The sequence below is a fragment of the Manis pentadactyla genome, chromosome 6 (assembly GCF_030020395.1).
Source record: "Manis pentadactyla isolate mManPen7 chromosome 6, mManPen7.hap1, whole genome shotgun sequence".
NCBI classification, from domain to species: Eukaryota; Metazoa; Chordata; class Mammalia; order Pholidota; family Manidae; genus Manis; species Manis pentadactyla.
In genome coordinates this window covers 962,072-977,201 of record NC_080024.1, presented here as the reverse complement: position 1 = coordinate 977,201, position 15,130 = coordinate 962,072, and the positions used below count along the sequence as shown (strand labels likewise).

Below are 15,130 nucleotides of genomic sequence, written 5' to 3'. Positions count from 1 at the left end.
CAAGGCACCCGGCAGCCGCCAGGGCATGAGCCTCCGCCGCGGCACTTCCCGATCCTCCGGTCCCGGAAGGAGATGTGGTGCTGGTGCGACGGCAAGACCTCGCGAGAGTAGAATTCGCGAGCCACGCCCCTGGGACCTCCCGAGGCTGGAGTGCGAGTGGGCCGTTGTGTCATGTGACCCAGAGCGATACACCTGGTTGGCTGCGACCTGCCGGCGGTTACCGGGGCGACGCAGCCGGCGAGCATCGCCGGCCCGATGGGCACCCGCGGCCGGGAGGCCCCGCAGAACTGCAGCGCCCGGAAAGCCGCGGGCCTGCAGGGGACTGGTCCTCCTTCTGGGCCGCGCGCCGCGAGATGCGGGCCCCGGCCAGGGAGCTCTTCCGGGACGCCGCCTTCCCCGCCACGGACTCCTCGCTCTTTTCCAGCTTCTCCACGCCGCTGGCCCGGTTCCGGGAGGACATCACGTGGAGGCGGCCCCAGGTGGGAGCCGTCTCGGGGCTCGGGCTGACCCCTAGATGCCAGCTCCCTGCCGGGGTGCGGAGCGCGGGGCCCGGCCGGCGGGGCGGGCACGCGGAGGTCCGCAGGTGTGCCGTTCGGCCCTCAGCGGTGGCACCAGGCCCCGTCACCCACCTGGGAGCTCCCTGCCAAGCCCCCTCCAGGAGTGCTGGGCGACAGGCTCCGGGCCCCCACCTGGGGAGCTCTGCTCGGAAGGCGTTTAGGGGCACAGCCAGGGGGCGTTTTAACGGAAACCCAGCGCCACTAGCTTCCGCTCTGAAGGGTGTGTAACCAGACTTGGCTTCTAGCCTGCCTGGCTCTTCTGCCCACAAGTGGTTCTGTTCTCTTTTACGTGTTTGCTTGTGGCTGCTGCTCTCATGCGCTTCCGGAAGGGCCAGACTGAGCCTGCAAAGCAATTTTATTTTGGATTTCGAGCACCTGCATATTCAGATGTGAACATTTTAAGGTGGCTACTTAAAGGGATGATCTGGCCTAGTGCCATGCTGACATCTTCAGAAATGGTTTGCTGCTGAATGACTCTTCTCAGGGAACAACCTGCCTTCCCAGAGTGTCAGCAGAGACATCCATGGGGCCACCCAGTCCTGCAGCAGATGCAGAACTGCTTGGCTCTGGCGACAGGTGCTTTCCATGGGCAACACTGAGAACCTGTTTGGCCAGAGAGGGGGCAAGGGCCAAAGCACGAAGAGCTTTATAGGCCATGTTGGGGGCATTTGGGTGACAAATGGATTTTAGGTGCAATGAGTGGCCATTAGAGGGTTTTAGTAGGAGAATGATTCAATTGGATTTATGTTTTAAGAAGTTCACTTTGCTGGTAGGTGGGAAGGGAATTGTCTGGACAAGAGTAGGAATGGCCATTACAGTGGCCCTGGAGCAAGATGAATGGGTTCAGACCAATGTGACAGCTGTCAGGGTGGGGCTGTGCAGTGGCTGACTTTGGAGGGGGCGTTGATAGGCCTGAGTGACCAACTGGGAGGGACTGAGAATGACTTCTGGACTTCTGGCCTGAGCATCGCCCAGGATGGCAAGTCCTGTTCGATGTACTGGGGAAAACTGGGAGGTGGGGGAGAGCCAGGGGTGGACATCTAAGACTGGGTTTTGCTCTCATGTGTTCAAGCAGAGCTGTCAGTGGAAGGTGGGTGAAAGAGTTGGGAGATCTGGGCTAGAGGCTCTGTCTGTCTGGGAATGGGGACGGGAGCAGGGTCTGGAGGATTCTATCCAGACAGTGGGCTACAGCAGCACAGCGCTCCAAACTGAGCCTTGAGGCGCCCTAGTGTTTCCGAGTGGGGTCAAGCAGGTGTCCTGGCAGGCAGCCTTGAGAGGCAGCAGGCAGTGAGGTGGAAGGACAGCCAGGAGCACATGGAGTCATGGGAGCCAAAGGGGACCGCTGGGGATGTGAACAGCCACCTTCCTGACACTGCCAAGTGCTGGGAAATGGTGTTGGGAAATTCAGTCCCAGGAGATCTCCCTGCAGTAGGGGAGACCTCAACCCCGGGAGAGGGTTCTTTATCAGTAGAGAAAGAATTCACGAGCATGCGGAGCAGGTACAAGCAGAGTAGTTCAGTGAAGTACGCACTCAGGGAGGGAGTGCAGGCGTGCCCCAGAGATGAGCAGCATGGTGGGGTTCGGATTGGGTGGTCTTACAGCTGGAGTTTAAGCAGGGGCTGGAATATTCATTAGAATAGGTGGGTTTTTCTCTGAATAGAGAGGGGATTTCTGGGAAATAATGTGACTCCCTCTTTTGTCCTGGAATGCCTAGGAAACGTCATGGTGGCAAGTGTGATTTTAATACGCTCATGAGCATGTGATGTCCTTTGAGGTGAGGCAGGGTCAGCTTGTCTGCGTCGGAACCAGTCAGTCTTGGCAGGTCTGCTGTTTATATCCTCACTCCCCACCTCCCAGGAGAACAGCATCTGGCCAAGTGTAAGCCCTGGCCCAAGTCTCCAGCACCTCCCTGCTCATGTCTGGCTGTCTACCGACCGTAACAGGAGGGCGAGGACCCTGGATTTGACAACACAGAGGTGCTCTGGGGGCATGACTGGCCCAGAAGCTAGAGCGGCCATGCGGAGTGCGAGCAGGAGGGCGGAAGTCAGGGCAGCAGCTTTTGAGAAGTCTGCTGGTGGAGGGAAGCCTCAGGGGGGAACTGGTGCTAAGGGACAGTGTCTTAAGGAAGATGGGGCTCCCTATGCCTCCGGCTTGTGGGGAAGTCCAGCTCAGAGAGGCATGGGCAGTGAGAGTGTGGGAGAGGGAGGAAGGTGAGGGTATGGACTTGTCTGGGCTGTGGGGAATTGAGCCATTTAGGGTGACAGTAGGATTTCCAGCCGTGCAGAGGACCCATCGGGATTGGCCGTTAGGAATTCAAGTGCAGCCGTTTTCTAGACCAACATTCAGCTGTTGGGATAGGATGCACCTAGAGTCGTAGTTTTGCCAGTTAAGGAAGGTGGCTGGAGACGGCCCCAGAATCTAAGCTGAAGGGGCCAAGTGAAAGCCCGGAGGGGCCGCACGAAGCCAGCCGCTCCCTCTCCCCTCCTAGGCCATGCGGACAGCCAGAAAAGCTCCTCCCCAGCCTGGCACCTACATCCTGTGTTCTGACTTTGAAAGACTAGCCATCAGGCATGATGTAACTGGACAATTTTCTTCATTTCAGGAAATTTGTGCCACGCCCCAGCTCTTCGCAGATAACCCCCAGGAAGGCCAGGTGAAGCAGGGGCTGCTGGGGGATTGCTGGCTCCTATGTGCCTGTGCCGCCCTGCAGAAGAGCCAGCACCTGCTGAACCAGGTCTGCAGCGCCGCGCCTCCTCCCCTCCTGCTTCCTGCCTGCGGGCACAGGAAGGGCACATCTTCTGGGGGGGCTGTCGTGGCACCCGTGTGCCGGGGGAGGGGGGAGCTTGGCTCGGGCCACGGGACCTCCAGGGCACCAGGGCCCAGCGGGCATGTTCTGCACAGCTCTGCAGGCTCCTGAGCCCTGGGTTCTCATGCAGTCCGAGCCTCACATTTGGAATAAAAGACAGACATGCCCACCTAGAGGAGGAAAGGGCCCTTGCAGGGATCCTAGTCCCTGGTTTGGAAAGTTCCCCTAGTTAGTACTTTTCTTTAACAGGTTTTGAATATAAGTTGACAAAAGGAGGGGGGATTAAAACTGTTTCTGATGCTAGGTAGAATACACAGGTGTGGAAGGCCTGCCCAGGTTCCTTCCCCAGGAGCATGTGTGCCTTTTGTTCGGCTTACTGCCAGTCGTTCTCGATTAGTGCAGCCACGCTGACGGCGCTGAGCCCAGCTCCTGCTGTGTCCCAGTGCCTGCTCAGTGCCCTGCTGGCTGCCGTTCATTCTCACAGGCCTTGCTGGCTTTGACCCATTTTATAAATGAGGGAGTTGCAACCAGTGTGCTCCCCTAATGAGTGGCAGAGCCAGGACCAAACAAGCCCAAAGTGTGGAGCCCACACGGTCTCTTGGGCTGGTCAGAACCCTCTGGTCCAGGGGCTGGCAGAGCTCCGGAGGTGCCAGGCCCCTGCAGGGGGTGGCGGTGCCTACAGGGGCCTGCCGTCTGCAGTTCTGTCGGGAATTGGCTGGCTCGTGCCTGTAAAATTCACGTTCACTTCGGATTCAGGTCAATCACTTATTCAGAATAGCAGGATGTACTGGTCGACTTAACGCTTTGGAGACACTGGTGCCCTCAGCAAAATCCTAAGCGATTTACTGAAAGGTCTGCTAGTCTGTCCGGTGACTGGGTTTTCCACAAGTGCCAACATCTAGGTGTGGAGTAAAGGTGCACTCTTTGCGAAGCTGCAGGGTGCTGGGGGAGGGGCCAGTGGTCACAGGCTGGCTGAGACACTCAGGCAGCACGCAGGACGCTGTCCCTCACAGCCCCGTTTGCCTTCCCCTGTGCCGGTAGGTCATTCCTCCAGGACAGCCCAGCTGGCTCGACCAGACGTACCGTGGCGCCTTCACCTTCCGAGTCTGGCAGTTTGGACGCTGGGTGGAGGTGACTGTGGATGACCGTCTGCCTTGTCTTGCAGGGAGGCTCTGCTTCTCCCGGTGCCAGAGAGCTGATGTGTTCTGGCTTCCTTTGCTGGAGAAGGTCTATGCCAAGTGCGCACACTGGGTCTGGAGGGGGGCTGGGGGCCCCACATCTTTGCTCTCCCTGGGCCGTAGCACGTTTGTGAGCTCCAAGGGTCTGGTGGCCAGGCGTGGAGTGAGGCTGACTGCCCAGAGACAGGAGCCCTGGGACACGGCCCATGGTGGCCTATCCCCCACCCACTTCCTCTTTCCCTTCCTTCATTCCAGTGTCAGCATAAAGGCACCACCTCCAGAAAGAGAGGGGCTGTGTCTCCCCCTTTCTCTTTCCTCAGACCCCAGCAAGAAAGATGTTTCCATCTGTCTGTTTCTCACCACTGGGGGCTAGCATCCTCTCTGCAAGTTGTCAGGAGGAATGAGGCTGCCTCAGTCTCAGCCCTTGCTTATCATGGCCCTGACCGAGACCGGGACACTCATCTAGGGTCTGATTTGAAGAACTTCCCCCTTAGAATGCCTCTGTCGTCTTGCAGAATGAGGCTGGCCTGGTTGGCAGGCCTTTGCACAGAGGAGGAAGTGGGGAGGCCTGCTGGGGACATCACTGTGACTGAGTCCCCCATCCACTGGCCAAGGCCCGTGATAAGGGGTTGGAGCTTGAGAGATGGAGGAATGGGTGTCCACAGCCTTGGCGCTGGCTGAGAAGGTGGTGCCGGGGTATCGGGGGCAGAGAGGATAGAAAAGAGGCAGGGAGCCCCCAGTGCCAGGGCCTCACTCCACGATTGTCTCCCAGGGTCCATGGGTCCTACGAGCACCTGTGGGCAGGGCAGGTGGCTGATGCGCTGGTGGACCTCACTGGTGGCCTGGCGGAAAGGTGGACCCTGAAGGACTTGGCAAGAGCCAGTGGCCACCAGGACAGGCCTGGCAACTCAGAGCACAGGGCTTGTCGCCAGCTGCTTGGTCTCAAGGACCGGTGTCTGATAAGCTGCGCGGTGCTCAGCCCCAGAGAGGGTAAGGCGACAGGCGGGGGGTGGTGATGGGCCTGCACGCCTGTGCCCGGCAGCCGCCCGGCAGCACCAGAACCTGCTCCCGTGGCCCTGTCAGGACTAAGGAGAAAGCAGGATGCTTCTCCCAGGCAGGTGTCCCATGCGCAGCCTTCCCCTGTGGTTCGTCCTCCCCAGAGGGAGACGTCCCTTTTCCTTTGACCAGGACCCTCCCTAAAAGCAGGCAGGAGCCTCTGTGGGACCTGCCGTGTAGACACGTTCTACAGCGAGTGGCTGGTGGCACCATGGCCTGGCTGGAAGCCTGGCAAAGTCAAAGTGTGAATTTTTGTTTTGGTGATACATGTGCTCAGTAGGAGAGTTGCAGAAAGAGAAAAGTCACTCGGCACACCACCTTTGACTTTTTAGTGCAATTCCTCCGTTTTTTTTCATAAACACATGTACATTTTGCATTTAACGTCTTACATCATTTTATGTGGTGGTGTGTAAACTTTGTGAGCATCTTTTGTCATGGGCATGCCCACCCTGGTTTGCCCACGCCCCCCTAACACCGGGCATGTGAGCTGCCTCTGGTTTTGTGCTGTGATTGACACTGCGGGGAAACCTCCATGCGCACTGGTTTTCATACTTAGGATTTCCACAGTGGAATTTTTGGTGGACGACTCTGAACATTGAAGTAAACCGTTGCTGTTGAGCTGCCCTGTCAGGTGTGTGAGGGTTGGCACAGACCTGGCCTGAGTCCCCCACAGACAGACCCTAGGCTGTAGTTCGAGCACACACACAGGAGAGTGGGAAGTGATCTGTGGGCTCTGTGCCAGACGCGAGCGTCGCCTGAGGGTAAGGGGGCTGGCCTAGTTGGCATCAGCTGCTTCAGGATAGGGCAGGGCTATTTCTTAGCACTTCAGGCTTTGGAGAAACCACCAGGCAAAGAGAAGGGGCTGCTGGCGGTCAGCTGGAGCTCACAGATATGGCAGGGCCTGCGGACATGCGTGAGACACCCAGAGTGGCTCCCTCGGTGCCATTCTAAATGAAGCATTTAAAGACATCCCAGGAGTTTCTTTGGACCACCACCCTCACTCCCTCTCTCTGCTTCTCCACCTCCCTGTCGTTAGTCCCCAGGCCACTGGGCCTGCAGTCTCCCAAACTGGTGTCTGGTCAACATGTCCGGCTGTCCCCTAGCTGGCCTTGCCAAGAGGAGGTTCTCCCGTTGCCTGGCAGCAGCTTGTTGGAGGGTGGCCCTGTGTCCGGCGTCTGGCACTGCCATGCAGGCCGTCCCCCCACCCCGTCCAGGCGCAGGCCAAGACCCCGCAGAGGGGAGGATGCCAGACCTGGTGCCATGGAGCCAGATGCACACCCAGGTTCTCCACTGCAGCACCACCTGGTCCCTGGGGGTCCTGGGTCTGCATGCCCATGTGGCTGTCGCTGGGGGGCTGAGGACTCCTGGGAGGAGCAGGCCCCCCTGGGCCTGTGACTGAGCTGTCCTCGCCCAGGTGCCGGGGAGCTCGGCCAGTTCCATGCCTTCGTTGTCTCGGATCTGCGAGAGCTCCGGGGTCAGGCTGGGCAGAGCATCCTGCTGCTAAGGATTCAGAATCCCTGGGGCCGGCAGAGCCGGCAGGGACCCTGGACAGAGGGGTGAGTGCAGGCACCAGGTGGTGCCAGAAGGGACCTGGGGCCCCCAGTAGCAGCTGTGTGTGTGCCTGGGCCCCAGTGCCCATAGCACATGCCGCAGTCACCTCTAGCTGGTCAGAAAGTGCTTTCTTAGTCCCTGGCAAGGCCCACTTGGCACCTGCTTGAGGCTATCATATTCTGCACATGCCCAGATGAGTCAGGAGGCTGGCTCAGTGCTGGGCACTGGGACCAAGGCAGCCCTGGCTCTGGGGTCCTGTCTTGAGGATGCCATGGATGGCAGATGCCCAGCCAGGCTGTGGATGACAGAGATGCTTGTGCTGCAGCCCCCAGCCCAGTGGAAGACCACTGTGGCTCTGGGTCAGCTCCCCTTGGCCAGGCCTGGGGCTGGCAGACAGATCCCACACTTCCTCCTGCATCAGGCTGCCAAGGGGCGGTGGGCAGGTGGCCTTTGTTCACTCTCCTGGCCCTGGTGAGACACGTCCAGGGGCGGGAGCTGCTCTGGGAAGGATGGGTGACTGCCCGCGGGCAGTCCAGCCACGGGGCACTCTGGGTGGGGCCGTCGGGGCTGCGGGGCCTGGGGCTCTCTGACCCACTCCCAGCCCCTCCGGCCTGGCTCTGGTCAGTGCTGCGGGGGAGGCCTCCACTGAAGCGAGCTTCTGTCCAGGGGCGAAGGGTGGCACCTGCTGGACCCCGCGGATGCGTCGGAGTTGCTTTCGCAACTCCAGGAAGGGGAGTTCTGGATGGAGGAGGAGGAATTCCTCCAGGAGTTCGATGAGGTCACCATTGGCTACCCGTTCACGGAGGCTGGCCATCTGCAGAGCCTCTACTCAGGTAACAGGCCCGCGCCTGGAGAGGCCGCCCTTACCCCACCTGGGCCGGGCCCCTGTCGGGTGCAGCGACCTTCTGAGGGGGGAGGGCTGCGCAGGCCCCTGTGCCGCTGCCAGAGGCTCTGGTCACGGGCTCGCCCAGCCCGACTCTGCTCCGCGGGGCCCTTGAGGATGCCAGTGCTGGTGAGGGAGGGGAGGGCAGGGGAGCCATCCCCAGGGGTGACGCGCTCGTGTTGCTGCCCCAGAGAAGGTGCTGCGCCACACGCAGGAGCTGCCCGGGGCCTGGGTCGAGGGACAGTCGGCAGGCGGCTGCCGGAACAACAGTGGCTTTCCCAGCAACCCCAAGTTCTGGCTGCGGGTCTCAGAGCCCAGCGAGGTATACGTTGCTGTCCTGCAGAGACCCAGGGTGCGCACACTGGGCCGGGCAGGCTGGGCCCAGGCCCCGGCGGGGAATGACCATGCTGTGTGGAGCCCGGTGGGCTTCCCGAGCAAGGACTACCAGGCTGTAGGCCTGCACATCTGGAAGGTAACTGCCCGGCTGGCCCCCTCCCTGGGGGTATGGGGCTGGGGCTGTGGAGGCCCATGGAAAACTACATCTGAGGCTCAGGAGCGGCCGTGCCGGGGCGCAAGTGTGTGCCGGGAGCCTGTGTGCCTCCCTCCCACCTGCTGGCTCTCCCGGGGCTTGCGTGCGTGCCGGCACTCCTGCCAGCACAGCAGTGGAGAGAGTCCACCGGGCTCAGGCTCGGGGCGTCCCCCAACCTTGCCCAGTGAGTGGCCGACAGAGCAGCCCCCGGCAGAGCCTGCAGGAGGCACCAGGCATAGGCTTCTGCTTGGGCCCTTTTCTGTGAGAAGGGGTATCAGGACCATGGCCAAGCAGGCCAGCCTGTCGAGGCCCAGAGCCCGGCTCTGCTGCTTCCCCTCCCTGCCTCCCTGTGAAGCGGGGAGGGTCTCACTCTGGACTCCTGCCATTGAGGTTCAGGCTATGGCCGAAGGAGCGGCCGGCCTGCCCTCCGAAGGGATGAGCAGGTGGCCAGCACAGGAGCCGGCCGCCTGTGTGCTCGACTGCCATTTGGTCTTCGATCTCCTGTGTCCTGAGGAGGCCTCACGACTCAGGCCGTGCCCTCCCTGCCCCTTTGCCAGGTGGCCTGCGTCACATTCCCTTCCTCTTGGGGAGCAGCTGCTGGCTGACCTTTGGGCAGCAGTCCGGGGCTGCACTGCCCTTCTGTCCAGTTCACCCGTTTCCTGGGGCAGCAGTGCTTGCATGGCTCACCTCTGGGACAGGCTCCCCACCCCAGGGCTGAGGAAAAGCCCCAGACTCACGGGCATTCCGGCCGACCCCTGAGCAGTCATGGAGGGACCGGCAGGCCTGGGTGACATGCCTGAGGGGAGGCCAACGTGGGAGCCGGGCCAGTCTGTGGCGTTGGCACCAGGCCTCTTCTGCAGGTGGAGAAGCAGCGGGTCAGCCTGCCCAGGGTCCTGTCCTCACCCCCTGTGGCTGGCACCGTGTGTCACGCGTATGACCGGGAGGTCCACCTCCGCTGTGAGCTTGCCCCGGGGTACTACCTGGCCGTCCCCAGCACCTTCCTGAAGGATGTACCAGGGAAGTTTCTGCTCCGGGTCTTCTCCAGTGGGCGAGTGTCTCTCAGGTGAGGGCCACCGGGGGCCTCTGCTTTTCTAGCTCCGGCTCGGGAATAGAAGGGACCTATTGGTGCTTCCTTGGGGGCTTGTGGTGCCTGTGACCGAGGCTGGCAACATCGGGTGCTGTCTGTCTCGCGCAGCGCCGTCAAGCCTGTGGCCCAGAGCCCTGCCCCCAGGGAGGCCCTGCCACTGGGGGAGTGGGAGACCGTGCGGCTGCGGGGCTCCTGGAGACTTGGCCAGACAGCGGGTGGCAGCAGGAACTTCGCCTCCTACCCCACCAACCCCTGCTTCCCACTCTCGGTCCCCGAGGGCACCGGCCCACGCTGCATCCGCATCGCCCTGCAGCAGGATTGCCAGGACGGCAAGTGCCACCCCATCGGCTTCCACGTCTTCCAGGTTAGCTTCTCACGCTGGCTGGGGGCCAGGGGCCAGGGCCGGAGTCAGGCCAGGTGGGCTGCAGGGAGGGGAAGGTCGCTCAGGATCTGTGTCCACGCAGATGGCCAGGAGTGGCGCTGAGGCCTGGATTTTGTCCTTCGGGCAAGTCGGCCAGGCTGGCTGGGCACATCAAGACTTTTCTAGGATGCATACAGTCTGTAACTCACTGGGGTCAGAGGTCAGCTCAGCCCATTGTCCACTCACCCTGGCCCTGAACAACTGTGTCATGAGGGCAGTTCTGCCTCCCAGACGGCACCTCCCACCTAGGAGACCCACTGGCATGCACTGGGGCACAGTCATGCACCAGGAGCCGCCTCAAAGCCACAGGACCCACCTTTCCCCAGCCACTGAGGCTGCTCCTAGGCTGGGAGCGAGGAAGAAGCAATGGCTGGGCGCTGGAGGGGCAGAAAAGGGATGGGGGAGGCCCACACTCACTAAGACACTGGGGGCCTGACAGGCACTCCCCAGTGGTGCTGCCAACAGTCAGGTGTGTGGAGAGCTTGCAAGGTCACAGGAGCCGCCTCCAGGCGGGGGAGTCCAGTGTGAGGGCCCCGTGGGCTCAGCAGTGTGGGGCGGGCCTGAGGAAAGTGCCAGTGCCTCGGGCAGGATGACCCTGGGGCCAGGGCCTGGGCAGTGTGCTTCTGGTGGTCCTCCCTGCGGGCGTGGACACCTGGCAGGGCTGCCTGCCCCCCTGCCCGGGCCTTCCACCAGGGCTGGGGAGCTCTGATGCACAGGGAGTCCAGCGTCACAGGCCTGGCAGCTCCTCCTCCTTGGAGAAGGGTTTGTGTGATCGGGGAGTCGGGGGCATCGAGCCCCAGGAAAGCCAGGCAGACCACTGCCCCTGCCCAGGTGCGCCCGGCCTAGGGAGGGAGTGTGACCCTTGTGTGCCTCGAGCCACCGCAGATGGTCCCACCCGCCCACACATCCCCAGGTGCCCCCGGTGGCAGCAGCCCAGGCGTGCCCAGCCTAGGAAGGAAGTGCGGCCCTTGTGTGCCTCGAGCCGCCACAGGCAGTCCCACCTGCCCATGCATGCCCCCCCAGGTGCCCCCGGGTGGCAGGGGCCCAGGCGCGCCCTCCCTGCTGCTGCAGGAGCCCCTGCTGAGCTGTGTGCCGCATCGCTACGCCCAGGAAGTGAGCCGCCTCTGCCACCTCCCGGCGGGGAGCTACAGGATCGTGCCCTCCACCTACCTGCCAGACTTGGAGGGGGTCTTCACTGTGACCATAGCCACCAGGATAGACAGGTGGGGCCCAGGGCTGTGGTCCTCGGCACCTCAGGCCCACCTCCCCGTCTCCCCAGCCTGCCCCGCCCAGCACAGCCCTTCCCGTTCTGGCAGAGACCAGCGGCAGACACACCTGCCTCCGGACTGCCTGCCTGTCAGCCCGTGGGGGGAGACTCGCGTCCATCTCGTGCATAGCTGGGCGGGTGCGTGGCTGCCCTGGTGGGATGACCACGGTGCGCTCTCCTGCAGGCGCTCCATTCACAGCCAAGAGGCGCTGGGGCAGCTTCTCCAGGAGGTACGTGTGGGGGGATGTAAGCTCCCTGTGCCTCAGGGCTGCCTAGGGCCCTGGCAGCCCCCGGCCCCTCCCAGCGGCCAGGCTGCAGGCTGGGCTGTGTCCTGGGACGCGCAACTCTTTCTCTTCCCGTGAGGGCCCTGGGCAGGGCTTGCGAGGGCTGTGAGGCTGGTGCCAGTGGGAGGCTGAGGAGGCCCCAGCTCGCTGTCCAGGGCAGCTGCTGCCCAGGCCTCACCTGTGCCCTCTTGCAGGCCTCCTTTATGGCCGTGATGAAAACCTAACTGGGAGATCCCGCGTGTCAGCTCCAGCGACGGGTCTGAGGGGCGTCCTCACCGGGTGCTGCCGGCCTCCTCGCTGCCGCAGCTCGACCCACGCTGGATGGCAGCGTGTGCCTGGAGGCCCCGGTGAGGAGCCCCGTCCTGGGGAGAGGCAGTCCTGGGGTCGATCAAGTGCCACAGGAAGGGCAAGGGAAACTCACAGGGGCGTGTTTGCTCCACGCCACAGACGGCAGAGCCTCCCCGAATCCGCTGCGTCCCCCCTCTGGCTCCAGAGAGGCCTGGCCGTGGGCGAGAGGACCATATCGTGACAACACTGATCAGGACTCTTTATTTGAGATACTTTTAGGATGTAACTTTATAAACGCAGGAGTATTGAGCAGTTTCCAGGTGTGGCTGGTTTCGGGTAGCTGGTGGTGAATCGGCCTCCCTGAGGGAGTGGCGACAACCGCCCGCAGGGGCTCCGTCCAGCTGCTGGCACACTGGCCATGATGCGGGCCTGGAGGAGGGCAGGACTGGCGTTGAGGAGAAGGGGTGGCGATGCGGAGAAGTGACGTCTGGGGGCTCAGGCAGGGCCCACCCCAAGACTGGAGCTGCCCCAGGAAGCCTGCTGCACCGCCCTCCACCCGGCTGCCTTCCAGCTGTCTGGGTCCCAGCCACATGGTGTGCCCAGCGGGGAAACGCTGCCAAGGGCAAACGGAGAGACCCCGTGGCCTCTGCTTGCTTCCAGCAGGAGGTGCCCGGTACAGTCCTGTGCTCCGGACTCGGCAGGGGACGTTGCCCTGGGTCCCTGACCATTGCTGACTCAGCAGGCCCTGACCGCGGTTCTCCCACCACCTCTTAATCTTCCAGCTTGGCACCTGTTGTCACATGATCAGGGTGTCTGGCCCGTTGGGTCTCTGTGCCATAGTATGAGGTTCCTGGGGAGAAACTGCCAGGGCCTATTGTCCGGCCCACGTGTTTCTGATCCTCCCAGACTCACCCCACCATGGCTGCACCCCTGAACCTCAGGCCTTAGGGACGGCCTGCCTGTGGCTGCCCCTTGTTGGTGAGCCGCAGTCCACACCATCCTGGAGCCCAGTTTTTCCAGCCACATGGAATCAAATGGAGACGCGGGGTCCCACCCCAACTTTACAGAGCCCCCAGGGTGGTCCTAATCTCCAGCCTGCTGCTGGTGGGGCATTATGGTCTCTGTCCCCCCTTGGCCCTCCCAGCTGTGATCTCTGACCCCAGTGAGGGTGTTGCTTGTTTGCCACATTTCAATCCCAATCACGTGCTTGGAGACCAGAAAATGGCCATGCGCCCACCATAAGCCGGTCCTGGCAAGCCTCCGTTATTCACTGCCCATGTGCCTGCTCTGCCAGGGCCCATGAGGATGCCCCTGGGGCAGAGTCAGCTCAGGACCTCTGTGCCCAGTGGCTCTCAGAACACATGGACACCCCTTCCTCTCCCAGCACACAGTACTGAGTAACCACAGGGTGGGGGTGCAGGCACTCTGGGGGTCCGGGTCATCCACACTTGCCGGGGGGAGGGTCCTTCCCCTTGGGGCCTGGCCGCCTGGGTTGGGTCTGGCTCTGTCCTTTGGCTGGAGCTTCTTTGCAAGTGACCGGAGACTTCCTCAGGGCCAGCCCCCACAGCCTGCCCTGTCACCCAGCCCGGCATCCGCAGGCCTGCTGGCTGGGCCTTTCCCCAGCACCTTCCGGTCAACCCAGAGCTGTGGTGATGACAGCGGGACCACCACCTCGGCCAGGGGCCACCAGAGACGCACTGAGCGACCCAGCTCCAAACCCGCTGCGCAGCTCCAGGACTGAGGCTGGGTTCTCCAGAGGCAGATGGTTCTGGCAGCTTTGGGGTGGGGGTGTTTGTAAGGGAGGAAGAGGAAGTCAGGGCAGCACAGCCTGGCCACCCCGCTGGGGGCTCTGCAGCGCCCCGTGCCCCACGTGGCTGAGGTGCCCAGCGCTTGCACCCCCCAGCTTAGCCTTGCGTGTGCGGTGCGTGCCCTAGTCCCTCCTGCTGTCCAGCATGTTACTGCCCTCTGCTTGGCACTGTCATTTGGATGAGAACCACAGGTCTGCCTGGCGGCCACCTCGACAAAGACACCAAGGACGGAGTTGTTCCCCCAGTCCCTGTGCTGAAGGCCTGACCCTTGTGTGGTGGTGTCAGGAGGCAGGGCCGGTGGGGGGATCGGGCTCAGGTGAGGTTGCATGTGGGGCCCTGTGATGGGATCAGTGTCCTTGTAGGGGGACCCCAGAGTTTCACATGAGAACACAGAAAAGAGGTGGCCGTCAGCAAGCCAGGAAGAGGGCTTTCACCAGGAACCGACTGCCGGTGCCCTGACCCTGGGCTTCCAGCCCTCGGAAATGTGAGAAGTCATGTTGCTGAAGTCATGGCAGCCCTGGCCAAGGCCAGAGCCAGCTGGGCCACAGTGGCCCCTCAGCAGCCCTCCGGCGGGCTCCCTGCTGCCGCCAGGGCCTTGAGATCCGTCCGGGTGCTCCTGTGGGAGAGGCCCAGGAGGCCGCCACGCCCCTGCCCAGCCTGGGAGCCCTGATGGCCCCGCCGGTGTGGTCTGTCGCGATGCATGCCCCCAGGGTCACCGCCTGCCCGCTCGCCCCTCCTGGGCCGTCCGGAGGCTGCCGGGGCGCACTCGAGCTGCGGTGCGCTCCGCTCCATCCCTCCATGCGCCCTGCTGGCTTCACTGCGAGGCATTTGGTTCACACCCCGAAGTCAGGCCGGGTGCCCCAGCGGGAGCGCCACCCTTCCAAAGGAGGGCTGGGGGCGTGGTCGCACCCGAAAAAGGAAATGGCTGCTGAACCGCCCTGCCCCCGTCACATCTGGGCCAGATACCCAGACCTCTCCGGAACTCCAGAGGGCAGGGCCGAGACTGGTGCAGGCTGCCCCGCTTTCCTCTTCAGGGGACTGGGTCTGGGGACACGTCCGGGCCCCACTGTGGGGTCGGCTGGAGGACCAAGGGAGGACCAGGACCTGCGGGCCCCGCGGATGGAAGGGCCACCTGGGGGAGGCAGCCACCAGCTGGGCTCTTAGGACTTGGGGGGCAGCTGCGACGGGGCGTGCCCTCCTGCCCCAGGGCAGCCTTGGTAGCCGGGCAGACCCGGCCCCCCGCAGCACTGCCCCGTCCTGGCTGAGTGGCCTCGAGAAGCAGGGGGCGGCCTCTGGGCCTCGGTGTGCTCGCTGAACACGTCCCGGCTCTGTCTGTACCCCGCGTGTCCCGCGTCGCGGCCTCTGGCTCTGCTTTGCCCTGAGTCCTCGGCCGCGAGGAAGCCGCGCGATGGGCT

The 15,130-nt window shown here is 62.8% G+C and overlaps 1 protein-coding gene across 7 annotated transcripts; it reads left to right on the top strand.

The window, feature by feature from the left end:
* The first annotated feature begins 252 nt into the window (after positions 1-252).
* CAPN10 (calpain 10) lies at positions 253-12,219 on the top strand. 7 transcript variants are annotated; one of them, XR_005027902.2, is made up of 13 exons: positions 269-479; positions 3,160-3,291; positions 4,405-4,601; positions 5,314-5,531; positions 7,012-7,153; positions 7,815-7,981; positions 8,223-8,503; positions 9,421-9,623; positions 9,756-10,011; positions 11,092-11,291; positions 11,520-11,565; positions 11,814-11,966; positions 12,067-12,219. XR_005027902.2 is itself a non-coding variant. In XM_057503355.1 (13 exons), exons 3-13 carry the CDS (start codon positions 3,246-3,248, stop codon positions 11,841-11,843), a joined length of 1,662 nt encoding a protein of 553 aa, XP_057359338.1. In that variant the 5' UTR covers positions 354-479; positions 2,415-2,533; positions 3,160-3,245; the 3' UTR covers positions 11,844-12,219. The 7 variants fall into 7 exon arrangements, 6 of the variants coding, with proteins under 6 accessions (XP_057359337.1, XP_036757150.2, XP_036757146.2 ...); XM_057503355.1 differs by adding an exon at positions 2,415-2,533 and having other exon boundaries at positions 354-479; positions 4,529-4,601; positions 11,814-12,219; XM_057503354.1 differs by having other exon boundaries at positions 253-479; positions 4,529-4,601; positions 11,814-12,219.
* The last annotated feature ends 2,911 nt before the right edge of the window (positions 12,220-15,130 follow it).

Coding starts and splice junctions, on each gene's coding strand:
- CAPN10 (XM_036901251.2), top strand. CDS start 354: ATGCGGGCCCCGGCCAGGGAGCTCTTCCGGGACGCCGCCTTCCCCGCC. Junction 9,624..9,755: donor AGTGGGCGAGTGTCTCTCAG/GTGAGGGCCACC, acceptor TGTCTCGCGCAG/CGCCGTCAAGCCTGTGGCCC. Junction 10,012..11,091: donor TCGGCTTCCACGTCTTCCAG/GTTAGCTTCTCA, acceptor ATGCCCCCCCAG/GTGCCCCCGGGTGGCAGGGG.